At 40.1% G+C, this 16,166-nt stretch overlaps 1 protein-coding gene across 1 annotated transcript in view; it reads right to left on the bottom strand.

The window, feature by feature from the left end:
- Nucleotides 1-2,508: 2,508 nt before the first annotated feature.
- nxph2 (neurexophilin 2) overlaps nt 2,509-16,166 on the bottom strand; it is a 61,517-nt gene continuing 47,859 nt past the window's right edge. The window contains exon 2 of the mRNA XM_062966823.1: nt 2,509-9,375. Coding sequence (XP_062822893.1) covers nt 8,632-9,375 — 744 coding nt within the window. The 3' untranslated portion in view covers nt 2,509-8,631. The remainder of the gene's footprint in view (nt 9,376-16,166) is intronic.

Here is a 16,166-nt window from a genome sequence, read left to right as displayed (position 1 = left end):
CCTGGGGACCCACAGGTTGAGAACCACTGCACTAGAAGCTGCAAAATTAGACTTGGGTTTATATGAGCCCCATGTGCCACCCTTTTCCCAGCCCTATTTAAACCAGATAAGGAAGGAGAATAAGGAATTAGAAAACACAATTGAAACTCTGAATGTCATATGCAACAATAAAAATACAAAAAATCAATGATGGTTTACACAAAGCAAATCTGGATTAAAATTAATGGTATATAGTGGGCTCTTGGTATCTGCTGGAGCTTGGCTTCAGGACTTCCCATGGTTTCCAAAATCTGTGAATAGTCAAGTCTTATTATACACACGGTGTAATAAAATCGCCTTCCTTACATAAATTGGCAAAATCTAAGTCTGCTTTTTGGAATTTGTGGGGAGGAAAAATTTTCAATCTGCGTATGGTAAAATTCATTAATGTAAAATTCATGGATACATTTGAAGGACTGGGAGAAGATGACGAGTGTCATTCTTAGCCATTGCTGTGTAACAAAGTTACTGGCTTCTAGGATTTCTCTGCATTATCTCAAGACATTTGCACCAGCACAGCAGAACTCCCCTTTCCCTTCCCACCGACTGCCAGCCTCAGTAGAACTGCAAAAATAGCTCTCTGGAGATGTTCCATTCCAATCTAGCTAATTAAAAAGAAGTCAAAAAACATCTCATAACTACAGAGATATTGTGAGCATGCCTAATGCATTTTCCTCCCATTCTCCCTGCCCTAATACGGTTTAAGGGACTTTTTCACAAAATTAAAGTCATAAACTGAGCCCTCAGTGGCGCAGCGGCTTAAACCACTGAGCTGCTGAACTTGCTGACTGAAAGGTCGGCGGTTCGAATCTGAGGAATGGAGTGAGCTCCAATTGTTAGCCCCAGCTTCTGCCAACCTAGCAGTTCGAAAACATGCAAATGTGAGTACAGTGTTCCCTCCCTTATCGTTAGGTTCCAGGACCATCCGCAATAAGTGAAAATCTGTGAAGTAGGGACACTATATTTATTCTAATATTTATACATTATTTTAGTAGTTATACACTATTTTAAGTCTTTATCAAGCAGTCGTGTGTTGATAAATCACCTCCTTCTTCTCCCGTTGCCGCTTGGGCTCCTTTTCTCTCCCTTTGGCTTCTCCTTCCTTCCTTCCTTAGGCTGTAAATTGTTATTTTTATGATTTATAATAGTCTTTTAGAGTTTATTGAAAAACCGCAAAACAACGAATCCGCGAAAAGTGAACCGTGAAGTAGTGAGGGAACACTGTAGATCAATAGGTACCACTCTGGTGGGAAGGTAACGGCACTCCATGCAGTCCTGCCAGCCACATGACCTTGGAGGTGTCTATGGACAATGCCAGCTCTTCAGCTTAGCAATCGAGATTAGCACCAACCCACAAAGTTGGACAAGACTACACTTAATGTCACGGGGAAAACCTTTTACCTATTATTAGTATATAATGATGCAGCAAGTTTTTGCACAGAAAAATCTTAAATGAAATTATTTCCCATTCTTGAATGTCAAAGGGTGCATCCATGCTTTGACACCCTTTGACATTCTTGAATGTCAAAGGGTGATCTATCTGTCAAAGTGGAGTCAAACTACATTAATTATACAATGTCGACCCCACAGAACCCATAGGCTCTGTAGACCACTTGGAAACAGAGGGTTAACTACTATTATGTTACAGACACATTTCAGCTTAGCTATATGAACTACGGTGGGAACCTGGTTGGTGTCACTTAGGTTTCCTCTGGAAGTAGTTGGACATTTCTATTGAATGTAGATCAGATTCAGTTTAGGGTTATGGAGGTGTGCATGCAATGTCATATTGCACACAGGTGCAGAGGCACATATGCTATCAGATTTCTGCATTTGGTTTTGTATTTGGGCGCAAATGTGTAACTCTGATTGTTAAATATTGCATGCCTATGTGATTTCTTCACAAGTTCTAACCCGACAGTATTCTCTGCGCAGAAATGTATTGTACTCATGTCTGAGCACAAACTGATATATGACCTTGTAAATCTCCAATCTCATACTCACATACCTGGAAGTATGTCTCATAAAATGAAACAGTATTTCAGAATAAATACAAATAGATCCTACTCGGGAGTAAGCACTATCCAATCCAATAAGGCTTAGGGTGCATTGATACTGCAGAATTTTAACTACCGTGTCTCAGTGGTATGGGAGCTGTAGTTCTGCAAGGTCATTAGCTTTCTCTGCCAAAGAGTGCTGGTTCCTCACCAAACTACAAAGCCTGGGATTCCATAGCATTGAGCCATGGCACTTAAAGTGGTGTCAAACTGCATTAATTCTACAGTATAAATGCACCCAAACTCTGTTACATGCATAATAGGATTGTAGCCAAAACCTTGTAATACATTGGCAGTTTTACACTAAATTGTGATAAAATGCAGTCACATAACCCTTAATTTAATGTAAGAATATTCAAACAGTTACACTGAGAAAAATTACACTCCAAAGGAAAGCTGGCCTAAACAATGACAGATTTAACAAACTCTATTTATTTACATAGAAATATGTGTATGCAGGTATTTTGTACTTGTACACAAACATTTCTAAGTATATATACAGTTATAATTCCCACATATTCTACAATAAATAACTTTTAGCTGTATTTTAAATTGCCTATAGAGGTGGGTAAAAATACATGTCCAAAAATAATGGCTTACGACTGAATTACAAAAGCACCCAGTATTGAACTCATAAATTTTAGCAATAAATCCTAGCTTATATACAGCTAAATCTAGAGCACACAAGACATAAATGTGAACTAGAATTATCATGGTTTATCATCTTGGCAGAAAGGGGAAAAATGGAAAGGATGTTAATGCAGAAAAAAAAATATTCTCAACAGGATAAAAATGTGTAAATTTTCACATTTATGACCAATCAAATAAAAAACACACTTATCTTCTGCAAATTTATATGACCACTACTTTTGTTTAACTAAATAATAATTGGATAGAGATTTCCTGCAACATAAAGAAATGAATACACTGTTTTGGAGTCAGGAGGGGACTAAGCTTATAGATGGCTGGGTATTCCTGTGTTTTTTGCCAACATGTTCAGATCTAATGAACATTATTTGACCCATAACTGAAACTACACTTCACTGGAAATCATAGAAGGTAGACAGTATGGCTGTACGGGTTAATTCTGTCAAAAGCCTCCAGATTGGATTATGTTTTGGACAAGAGGTAATATGACTTTAACACAGACATGCAGGACAGGTAGTGCAATGGTCATCAATGTTCAATTAATATTTTTTAATTATAACTATTTTGTCAATTAGCAGAAAGTGTGGTGTAGTGGTTTGAGTGCTGAACTATGACTCTAGAGCAGTGGTTCCCAACTTCTGGGCCTCCAGGTGTTTTGGACATCAACTCCCACAATTCCTAACAGCTGGTAAGCTGGCTGGGATTTCTGAGAGTTGTCCAAAACACTCAAAGGCTCAAAGGTTGGGAACCACTGCTCTAGAGAACAGTGTCTTAGCCATGAAAACCCATTGAGTGACTCAAAGATATGGAAGCCATACCATACGAGGAGCTGGGCATGTTCAGCTTAGAGAATAGACGGTTGAGCAGGGACATAACAGTCATGTTCAAATATTTCAAAGGATGTCATACCGAGGAAGGACTAAGATATGGAGCAACAGATTTAAACGACAGGAAAATAAACTCTACCTAAACATTACGAAAAACTTCCTGTTGGTAAGAGCTGTTTGCCAGTGGAATGTGGTAGACCCTCCTTCTCTGGCATTTTTTAAACAGAAGCTGAATGACCACCTGTCATGGATGCTTTGATTGGTGCATTTGTGCATGGCAGATGGGGATGGACTGGATCGCTCTTATGGACTCTTTTGTAATTTTTTTGACAAATAAGTTTTATTTTAATAACTCAAACAATAAAAAGGGGGGAAAGAAGGAAAAGATGGGGAACATAAAAGGATATAGTATGTAAGTTACGGAGCCATGTTAGTTAACTAGTTCTACACGAGTCTATTGTGTCATCAAATTCTATAATTCTATGGCCATAAGCAAATCACACACTCTCAGCCACTGAAAACCCTGTGATATGGTCTCCTTCGGACAGTGGTTCTCAACCTGGGGGTCCCCATATGTTTTGGCCTTCAACACCCAGAAATCCTAACAGCTGGTTAATTGGCTGGGATTTCTGGGAGTTGTAGGCCAAAACACCTGGTGACTCACAGGTTGAGAACCACTGACTTAGGATCACCATAAGTCATAAATAACTTGAAGGTACACAGCAATGTCTTGTCAATTTATTATATTGAAAAGCTAGGTTAGCAGACAGAAACAACACCCATCTCTATCTGGAATCAAGAAATCGGTATCAATGGACTTTTAAAGGGACAATTGGAGTTAAGGGGAGAAGAAAGGGAATTAAAGGGTTGGTCTTCAACAGAAATTTCGATCGGGGTTGAAGCTGGCTGGGAGGAGTTTGCATAGTAAGCTGAGGGAGTTCAAGAAATGGTCATGATGTGATAAATATATATCTGAAATAATTGTAAAATAAATGTGTGTGTGTGTCTGTAAAAATGTATGTGTTCTCAAAATTTCTTGGGAAAGAAATTGTAAAATAATTTTTGTTCCTTTTAAGTGTTAATTTGCTGCCTGAAAACTTTCATTAAAAATAGTGTCTAGATCAGTGGTTCTCAACCTGGGATCTCCAGATGTGTTTGGCCTTCAACTCCAGAAATCCTAACAGCTGGTAAACTGGCTGGGATTTCTGGGAGTTGTAGGTCAAAAACATCTGAAGATCCCAGGTTGAGAACCACTGGCCCAGATTGAGGGAGGTCATAGTTGCAATGTATTCTGCTTACGTCAGACCTCACCTGGAATCTTGTCTCCAATTCTGGGAACCACAATTCAAGGATATTCACAAGTGAATAACTTAAAGCCAAGTCTTATGAGGAGCAGCATAGGGATCTGGGTGTGTCCAGCTTGGAGAAAAGGCGGCTGAGAGAGGACATGGTAGCCATGTTTAAATATTTGAAAGGCTGTCATATTGAAGATGGAGCAAGTTTACGTTCTGCTGGTCTAATGGAACACAGAGAAATGGATTCAACTTGATTTCCTGATGGTAAGAGATGTTTGGCAATGAAATATGCTGCTTCAGAATATGATGGCATCTCCTTTAGAGGTTTTTAAACAGAAGCTGCATGGCCATGTGTTGGGATCACTTTGATTATGTATTCCTGTATAGCACGGGTTAGGACTAGATAGCCCTTGTGGTCTACTCCAACTATGATTCTGTGATTCTTCTGTACAAAGGATTTAAGGCAGTGGTTCTCAACCTGGGGTCCCCAGATGTTTTTGGCTTTTAACTCCCAGAAATCCTAACAGCTGGGGATTTCTGGGAGTTGTAGGCCAAAACACCTGGGGACCAAAGGTTGAGAACTACAGAAATAGGTCTTGGCCATATTTCTGGTCTATACAAGAATACATATTATACATATTTAAGTAACATGGTGGTGGTTTGGATGTGTGATTGAGGTGAGACCAGATGCACAATGATAAGGAAAAGGCAATTTGGGAATCTTTCACACTAGAAATTTCTTTTCCATTGCTGTCCTAGCTTCTTGGGCAAAGATGTTTGATTCTAGGGAATGTAATGTGGTCTTCAAAACGTTAGTAGTAAAGTATCACCATGTTCTCTCCTGGCATGCATTTAGGAAATATGCATTGTAACAAAAAGGAAACAAGGGTAGAAGGAACCCCCTGCTTTGTTTGAAGAGAGGGGCTAATACAGAAATTCTTTGGATCCTACTTGTTTCGGTCAGTGACAGTGGACATTATTCTTTTATTATTTGCAGCAATAAATAACTGCAAATGCTGCAGTTGACCTTTCTAGAATTAAGTGAATTATGTGTATAACCTTGAAATGCACTGTAGTTTTTACAAATCAGTTTTATATGCTCTTTCAACTTTGGACAACCGTTAGTATGTTTTGAAGGTGACTTCCATTTTTCCATTCTTTTTCACTGAAATCTAATAATTTTTGAGAGCTATACCCTATAACATATGAAAAGGAGTTTCCCTTTCCTGCCTCTGTATACATACCTAAAATGGTGCAGAAGGTCCTCTATCTCTCTGAAATAGATTCTGGGATGTATACGTAGGACTACGGGGGAAATAAGAATCTGTTTCACAGGTTATATCCATTTCACTGGCAAGCAGACACTGTTAGCTTTTAAATTGCACATGGTAATTTTTTAAGAAAGCTTTTCACTGGGTTTTTCATTGGATCTTTTACCAGGTGCTTTAAAAAGCTGTGGTGGTGCAATAGGTTAAACCATTGTGCCGGCTGGACTGCTGACCTAAAGGTTGCCAGTTCAAATTTGTGAGACAGGGTTACTCCCTGTCTGTCAGCTCTAGCTTGCAGGGACATGAGAGAAACGTCCCAGGAAGATGGTAACACATCCAGGCGTCCCCTGGGCAATGTCTCTGTAGACAGCCGATTATCTCACACCAGAAGCAACTTGCAGTATATTCTCAAGTAGCTTCTGACACGATTAAAAAAACAGTTGCTTTTTATTTGGAATAAATGAGCCTCTCACTGGTGTCATGAATACAAAAGTGTGGTCATCCAAAGGTGTGGGTGGATGAAAAAGATATTTTACTTGAAGTTCAGTTGTTCAGTACTGGAACTAAGAGGGGGGCGGGGGAGGTTATACCACATATGCGGTCTACACTTCTAGAATGGAGGAAGGGTTGTATATACATATATTTCAGTAAAATAACGTAATTAAGACTTTCTCATACAAAAAAAAATGAACACTATCAGGACACGTACACATAAACCCTGAAATTCTGGTCAGATAAACACAAGTTTGCAATGGATAAATCATATCTCAGATTTCTTAAGAAATTTTCCTACCATTCCACACCTGGCAAGTGTACATGCTGCTAGAAATCAAGCCTTCTCCTTGGTTTCAGAATGATTTCCATTGCACAGAAAGGGGTGATCCTCCATAGCTTGCCCGTTTCACTGAAAGTGTGCTTTACGATTTACTGCATTTAAATGAGAATGGTTTCCTTCAGAGACCTGGCAATCCTAGAGATTAATGTCTCTGAGCTGTTGAACATGCTGACCAAAAGGTTAACTATTTGAATCTGGGGAGCAGGGTGAGCTCCCACTGTCAGCCCCAGCTTCTGCCAACCTAGCAGTTTGAAAATATGTAAATGTGACTAGTTCAATAGGTACAGGAAGGTGGCAGGAAGGTAATGGTGCTCCATGCAGTCATACTGGCCACATGACCTAGGAGGTGACTACTGACAACAGCGGCTCTTCGGCTTAGTCGGACACGACTAGACTTAATGTCAGGGGAAAACCTCTTCCTTTTATTATAGCAAAAGCTGTTGAGATCCCAGGAAGATTTCACTGTACTGTGCTAGCAACAGCCTTTAAGGATAACCCTGTTTAGCTACTGAAACCTATAGTATTAAGTGGTTCATTTTACAAATGTATTTAATTAGGACCCTGTTTTATTCTATTTCATTAATGGCAAATTTTAATATAGGAGTGTAGCAATAAAGTTAGAATGTGCTTTTAAACTCAGACGTAGGTGCAAAAATTATACTAGTGCATTTCAGGAACTGATATAAACATGGCTTCAGAGGATATACCCACACTGCATTATCAATTCTGCTACACTATAGTTAAATGGCAAGTCTTTAGAAAGCTCTTGTGAAAGATTCAATCATGAACAGGCTATGCAAATCTCACAGAAACACACTGTAACATTCACTCTCAATAGAATTTTTCGCCTAAACTTTAGGCAGAATTTATGGCAAATGTAGTGACGTGTAAGCCCCCCTGCACAGTAATACTTTCCCCCCATAATCTTATACCACTGTTTAATTCTCTCCTAAATTCGTACAGATGCCCATTTTTGTTTCATTTCTACAGGGACCTGAATATTTGCCTTGACACATTTGCATTCAACAGCAGTTCTGGCCAAATCATCCCATAATGCCAATGCAGTACCTCCTTCAACACCAAACAGTTGGCGTTAGATTTTTTTTGCAGTTTTCAGATCAGTTGAATAGTACACATTGCTTACATGTGAGATTGTTCTTGGCGTCTCATCCCCATATTGCTAGTGGTGGTTGTTGCTTTCCCAATAATTAGAATTGTGTTAAAAAAAAACACCCCAAAATTAAATGTTTTTTTAAAAGCAACATTTGGGTACCTGAATGTGAAAATGTTCCATGGTAACAGCACAGATGTATGGCCGATGCACATGCACAACCGCAATTGCTCATTATGTTGAACTGCGGCTGAGTGGCTGAACTAACTCCACTAAAAGACATGTGCCTGTGAACTGCTGTGGAAGGACCTTACATCGTGCTTGATCCCAGATGGTACATTGAGAACATGCACATTGCTACTTGATGCTGAAGCCATCAAGTGCAAAACATACATGGGTGAACCAACCCATAGAAGGGGGTCATTTTCAGGGGAAGAAATGTATTTATTTTAACCTGATTGGGAAGCACTGCCTGAAGACATTTTAAGTAGAATTTTAGACAGATTATCAATATTCAGATTTCACAGTCCTTGAAAATAGGAGTGAGTATATCATCCAGAGGATAAATAGGGTGTCTCGCTGTGGTAGTTGTAGTCAGGGCAGACCTTTTGCACCAGTTTGTAGTCAACACTGTAAAAAGCAATGTAAATACAGATGACTTTAAATGGTTTGGAACACAACCAGGATACATGGCTTTGTGTCTGCTCTTGGTAACAAATCTTTGAAGGGTCAAAATTACACAATGCAGTTTTCTTAGCCCTGTCTGTTTTCTCATATTCAATTCGACAGTTGAAAGACTTGGACTCCTTGGTCTCCAAAGCCGACTGAGGTGAAGGTTCAAACTCCACCACCTTAGAAGGTGGCACCAGGCTCACCGAAACATTTCCAAGTCCGGTTGAATTGTGCCGGAAATAAACACTGAAGGTTCCATTGCCATGGTCAACAATTTTCCCTGTTATGAGAAGATTCAGCTTCACAGTTTTGATGTTAGAATGGAAGTCTCCCCATCCAAACATTTTCTTGAATTTCCCAGTTTTTACAATTGGTCTGCGTTTAGTTCGTTGAAGAGATTCCTGAACTTCAGTGATGTTGGATAGCCAATCCCAAAAGTTGTCTATGCTGTCCGAATATGGCATCTGCCCATGTTTCAGTCCTGGTGATGGCTTCACAAAGAGGCGTAAAGGATTGACGATCTTCGAATGGACTATGTTATCAACCAATGTTTCTGCAGTATCTTTGTCCTCCCAGTCCAATAAGTCTGTGGTGTGAATGATTTGCTTAGCATCACAGCATATCTATTTGAAAAGAGAACAAGGAAAGAATATAAATACTAAGGAAAAACACTTTTATCCTGTCTTTACATGATAAAATGATTAAGGTAGCTTATAACAATACTGCCATATTAAGTAGCTCTTGTATAACCAGGTCAAGTTGTGCACAATGCTAACTATGAGGTCTCACACTAATGGAATGGCTCCACTAGAAGCCCTTCTAGATACCTGCATCTTATCAAAGATGATATAGTGAGGCCTTTCTTATTGGTATGCCAGCAATTGACTAATGTGTGTTCCCTCTCCTCTTTTTTTTTCTTTTCGGTGCCCATTATTTTGGTGAAGACTGTTGAAAAGTGTTTCTTTTATAGAAGGAGATTATTAATGGATCATTTATATTTGTAAAAGAAATACTTTTTAAGTTATCTCCCACCAGAAGAGCAGCAAGAGAGGAGCCATGTCATGTGATAAGTCCCAACCAAAGATTCTGTCGTCCTGCTGTAACTGTGATTGGCCGATGATAATCTCATTAATGAATGAGTGATATCATTTGGTGCTGGAGTTTACTGCTAAATATATTACACTGGCAAAACAAGGGCACTCTGGAAAAATATATTTTTTTTCTTTTCATCTTTTTAAGAGCGGCATTTCATTTTTGTGTACCGGATTGTCCTGTGGGAAACCCTGGGAAACCCCACAGGACAATGGCTGCAGGGCCGAACAAGTGTCCTCCAGCAACACCTTCTGAGAACGACCCTCAAGGAAGGACTGGAGCCACTGCAAGACAGTGCCGCCAAGCCCCATTCCCACAAGGCACTTCAGAAGACAAAAATATTGGACTTGAAAAATACAAATTCTCAAATGTTGGGTGGTCCCAAGCAAGTCACACCCTTTCAACCTTAGCAAACTGATTTGTTCACCTTAGGGTCAACACGAGTTGGAAACAAGGTTCACAGCACCCAGCAATAGCAACCACAATCAAATGCTATTGTTAACCCAGAGACAGCACAATTTCCCTCCAGAATACAGAAAGTTTCAAATAATCAGAGAAGGTAAGGGGAAATAAACTGAGATCAGTAGATGGGTAACTCAGTAAAATAAAGATTTGCATGTAGATGGTCAGGGATTCAATTCTTGAGTCTATGCAGTGGGATATGAAAGGCACTCTATCTAAGGACGGGGGATTGGGGGGTTGCAGGGGAAATGAACACCACATTAGAATTCTGTAGATGAACAAAGCTGGATACTAGGGGTGTGCATGATTTCGTTTTCAGATTCGAATGATTTGGTGGATTCGGTTGCCAAATGCATGAAAATGAGTCTGGTATGGGGCAGCCGAAGCCTTAGCCAGTACAGATAACAGAAGCCAAATCTTTTCAGCTAATGAGGGCTAATAATGGGGACCAATAGGGCTGAGCAGCATTCTACCTGAGGCGGAGGAGGTGGGGCAGCCTTGCTAATTGGGAAAGCTCCTCTTTTGCTTTCTTCCCTGGGCTGGCAGGCTCCTCCATCCCTTCCCCTCCAGCCCTCCCCCCCTCAACTGCACCCACTCAAGGCAAATGGGAACTCACTTTCCCAGCAGCACTTTGTGCAGTGCAAGCATTTAAGGAGCCTTGTACTCCCTCCCAGGGCATGATGGGAGTTGAGGTTTTTATCTCTCTGTCAAATCAAGTTCACTTTATTAGGGTCAATGACCCCCACTGGACACAGCTCATTGAATAAAATAAATACTAATGCCAGGAGAATGACATTACAATCATCCCGTAGGGACACAGGGCTCTATGAAAGTGAAAAACCACTAACTTCTAAATTCACCATAGAATTGCACTGAAGGATCTAGACATTCCTAGGGAGAAACTTTTACTCAAATCTGTGATAAATTAAAGTCAGGTCTGCAAATGTGGAGGGTCAGCTTCAATGTAATCAATGAGACCTTTAAAAAACTCTCAGTGATATGAACAGCCTTTGCTTTTAAATTTATTTGGTTTTCATTATACATGTCATGCCTCATGGACCTTGTAGTCCTGCTCCCAGTGCCACCGTGGCTGATGAAGATGAAAACATGGGGTTTTCGCCGGCTCAGCAAGAGCCGGAATTTTTCCAGATGCCTGATGTTGACGTTTTTGCCCAAGAACCCATCAAACCAGACCTTGAGCAGCTCTCACCCCCTTTTGCTAGGAGACAGTCCTATGCTGCGGGCAGGGGAGAGAAGGAGCAGGTTCGGAGAAGTTTGAGACTTGCAGCTAAACAAGACACTGATTAGCCATGTTCCCCTGGGAAAATCTAGGGAGTCTCACATCTGGAGAGAGCTGTGTTTCGTTTCCTGTTCCCTAGGGAAAGAGAACGCTGGACACCTGCTTTGCAGGAAAACGAGACCCAGTTAAATGTGCCTGGCACGGTAGGTTCCGTGCGGAGTCAACAGAGCAGCTTCAGGAGTGATTTCGTGTTTCCAGCCTAGTGTGGACTTCGCAAAGTCCGCAACTCCAGTTCCTTGCCTTGCCTTGTCTAGCCAAGTATTCAAGAAAAATCTTGCCCTGTTTCCAGCCTTGGACCTTGCATCTAGCATCAAGCTTTGTTCCTACTTTTGCTGTGGACTTACTTTGAACCTTGGAAAGAATTTGGACGTTTCCCCACTCTATTGCTTGCAAATAGAGTGTGTTTCAGTTTGGATCTATAGCTTTGGACTCTAATATAAAATATTGGACAATATAATTTTGGACTATTTCTGACCTTTCCTGACAGGTCTTTTATTGGACTATATTTCCTACTTGTTTTTATTATTCTTACATATTTCCTTAATAAAGATATTAGATAGTTATTGGCCTCTGTGTTCGGTTCTTAGTGCTCCGTTGCCCAGGGCGTGACAATACAGTATATTTATTTTGATGGATGTGCATTTTTCCCACTTTCTATTTTATTTCCTTCAGACAGATGTTGTGCCCAGATTGGGATTATATCATAGAGCATTCATTCCATGCCTGTTTTTTCTCAATAGCTACTTTATAATATAAACTGGTTCATAAGGAGTCACACTGTCATTCATATGGCTAATTTAAATTTATTTAAATGTCAGATAAGATCAACGTTTTAGTTTTTGATATCTTCCAGGAGAGCTGAAAAAACATAGAAGGCTACTGCCAGTCAGTATCAACTGCCCTGAACCAAATGGAACAACAGTTTTATTTAGTACAGTACAACCCCTGTGGGAACAATATCCGATTTCATTTATTCACACCCAACAAAAATGTGTCTTCTCTATGCATTTTCTCAGTCCTCCAGTTTGACTCTATAGTATTTTTGAGTCAGAGATTCTTCATTTCAACAGGATTCACTATTACTCACAGTTTTATATATCCAAGCGAAGTCTGGGACTGTATCTCTCAGAGGTACAGGGGTCATACATTCTATTATCCTATGCAGTGGCACTTACAACCCTTCCCCCAATGAGAAGGAAATTTGTGAGAAATGATGGGTGTATATCTGCTTTTTCTGGAGGAACCCTTCTTTGGCATGCAAAAATGATGACAAAGTTACCTGATAGTTATCCACTGTAAATTCTGCAGGGTAATATGACTCTTTATCTATCCAAACTTCCCTACAATTCATTCTGGGAGAGCTTCTACTCGCCTACTCAACATGTAGAACAGTGGTTCTCAACCTGTAGGTCCCCATGTGTTTTGCCCTGCAACTTCCAGAAATCCCAGCCAGTTTACCAGCTGTCAGGATTTCTGAGGGCCAAAACATCTGGGGATCCACAGTTTGAGAACCACTGATGTAGAAGGTCCCAGTTTCAATAGTTTTAAAAAGATCTTCAGTATCACCTGAAAAGCTGGAGAAGATTTCTGCTTGAGGCTTTGGATTGAACTTTGTGTGTAAAATTAACATGGATGTACTAGTAGTACAAATAACACGTGTTTGCCAGTTTCCTACTGTTTATGAAAAAGAGTAAATCAGATGCATCAAAGCAAAAGGGTTCACAGAATGCCCAAATGAGTGATACATCTTATTTATTTTACTTCTGCCATGTTGAAGATTTCCTTCATTTTCCAAACAAACAAAATGGCCATAATGTTGAGTCACTGACCAAGATAATGAACCTCTTTTATACCGAAGGATTAACCAAATAATTTCAGTCACAAGAATGAATATTTTCTCCATGTTCAGATTACATTATTGGTTTTATTAAATTTTTGGCCATCTATAGCTGTATATAATAATATAAAACCATTGAAGTGCCAGAGTAAAGAACAGCTAGAACTCACAATTATGAAATATGAAAATTGCTACTTTTTATCAGCCTGAATATTCAATGATTCCACTGAATATAGCACATTTTAAATAAATTTTTGATCTGTGATTCACACCCTTTAAAATATTATATTACATTTTCAATCAGATATTCAAGATCAATTAAATCTCATGCTATGTGTCAACTGCACTTAAACATGAACATTTTATCGCGCACACACTGCATAACCCTTCCTATAACACCATATCCCAGTACATTTGTTTTTGGTAAGAAAACTAGAAAAGATTCTAGTTATTAAACATACTAAGCAGAGCTTGGACTTTACTCCTAATCCTACAGCAAAGGGTGCAATAAGTTTTATAACAGCTGATGTGACCACCATCAGGAATATGATAAGGAGTTTAGCAATTAAGTAACATTTCACTCTTAACTGAAAATTATCCCCCAAAAAATCAATATTCAGTCCAGCCTTTACATGTTTTCTAATAACCGTGTTGTTCTAGAACTAGAAAAGCTCTTCAGCATTATTTCTGCTGATATTTCTACCAGCTTTTGCCCATGTCGAAAGGGTTGTGAGTAGTCTCAAAGTGCCCATTTATGTGGTGACTTTGTCCTAGTAAGGTCTTTCATCTGGAACAACAATGGACAGATCAAAAAACAAGATGTATTCTCTACCCTGGTGGCGAAGTGTGTTAAATCACTGAGCTGCTGAACTTGCAGACTGAAAGGTCCCAGGTTCAAACCCCAGGAGTGGCGTGAGCGGCCGCTGTTAGCTCCAGCTCCTGCCAATCTAGCAGTTTGAAAACATGCCAATGTGAGTAGATCAATAGGTACCGCTCCAGCGGGAAGGTAACGGCGCTCCATGCAGTCATGCCGGCCACACGATCTTGGAGGTGTCTACGGACAACGCCAGCTCTTCGGCTTAGAAATAGAGATGAGCACCAACCCCCAGAGTCAGACATGACTGGGCTTAACATCAGGGGAAACCTTTACCTTTATTCTCTGCCCTGAATCTCCAGCACTCAATTGTATGTGGAATAACAGTGCAGTGGAGGGCCAAGGTCATGTATCTTGTAGTCCCAGGAAGGCAGAGGACTGTCATAGTCTGCCAAGTATGTTGAGTCTGACTTTCTTCTGTTTTTTCCTCAAATTCTTTGGATTGTGCATGGGCACATATAAAGTAGGGGATATATCAAATTGTGAAATTAAACAGTTGCCTAATTTACCTCCCAGCTCAGAGTGATTACAGTTTGAATAATAAATCTTTTTGAATGGCCAAAAGCTGGATGGGAGCATATGGCTTGCAAAGAGAAAACAACAACTAAATCTATAACATTGCAGATAAAGTGGTGATTGTGCTGAAGTTAGATTTACAAATCATGCAAACAACAATGAAATCGGAAGGAGGAAGTGTGATCTTGCTGTGGGATAAGGTCTGGCTCTGGATATTTAATATGTGTTCAGGGCAAAACGGAAGGGACAAAAATTGGCTACAGGGGACACGTGGATTTCATTAAGGGCTATCCCCTTCCCCAATAAGTGGAGCTGGTTTTATTTATTTTTTCATTTACTGGCTGCTCATTATTATTATCTGCACTGCATTTTATCTTTTTTTTGTTAGAAATGTGCTTGAATAATTGGTTATTTTTAATTTGGATTTAGAAAACTAGATTTTTAATTTTAATCTAGGGATTAGCTTTTATCTTTTGACAAACCAAGATCTTCCCTTTGTGCAGCAGATTGCAAGAAAAGAAAAGTTAAGGAGAAAGAAGACTGAACCTACTCAATGACCTTCTTAGCTCCTTGGAACCCTTCAGGTCCTGGAATCTCTTTTGCTTAGCACCTAGTATAAATCAAGGATGTGGTCATTCATCTGGTCCTTATAAGTGAAAATGCCAGGGCCTGAACCTGGGCACCTTGGCATGGCCTACCTGTCTTTGAGTTGGTGGTTATTTTTGAAGAGCAACACACTGGTGTCCCATGTTCAGTATGGAGTTCACTTTTATATCGAGATCAGTGGTTCTCAACATGTGGTTCCCCCAGATGTTTTGGCCTTCAACTCCCAGAAATCCTAACAACTGGTAAACTGGTTGGGATGTCTGAGAGTTGTAGGTCAAAACATCTGGGGACCCACAGGTTGAGAACCACTGATCTAGATGATCCAAGCACCCTCCAATTTGTAATTATGAACTCTTGTTTGTTCAGCAATTTGTCACCTGAGAATGTCCAGCGTCAATGACACTGGGTTTTCAAAAATGAGTACAAACAGTGTCCGAATTTTCAGTTATCTGCAAATTAAGTTAAGAATAGGATTTTATCCACAGTCCTGGTGTGGGTTGGGTGACTTAAGACCTTACTAGATGCAGAGAATGAATGTTTTCTCTCTACTGCCGGCACAGAGTCTCCCAGAGCCCATCACATGACGCAGGGCTACTTCTCTTTGGGGCTCTGTGATGGCATACAAGAAAGCCACAGGAGGCAAAGAGGAAGCGGGGATAGACTGGAAAATGTCATGGGAAGGGAGACTACGGCCCCGACGGGAGATAACAGAGCCTGACAGTTCCCT

This window comes from Anolis carolinensis, chromosome 1 (assembly GCF_035594765.1).
Source record: "Anolis carolinensis isolate JA03-04 chromosome 1, rAnoCar3.1.pri, whole genome shotgun sequence".
Taxonomy (NCBI): domain Eukaryota; kingdom Metazoa; phylum Chordata; class Lepidosauria; order Squamata; family Dactyloidae; genus Anolis; species Anolis carolinensis.
The sequence above is the reverse complement of the archived record's forward strand: the minus strand, read 5'-3'. Positions and strand labels throughout refer to the sequence as shown.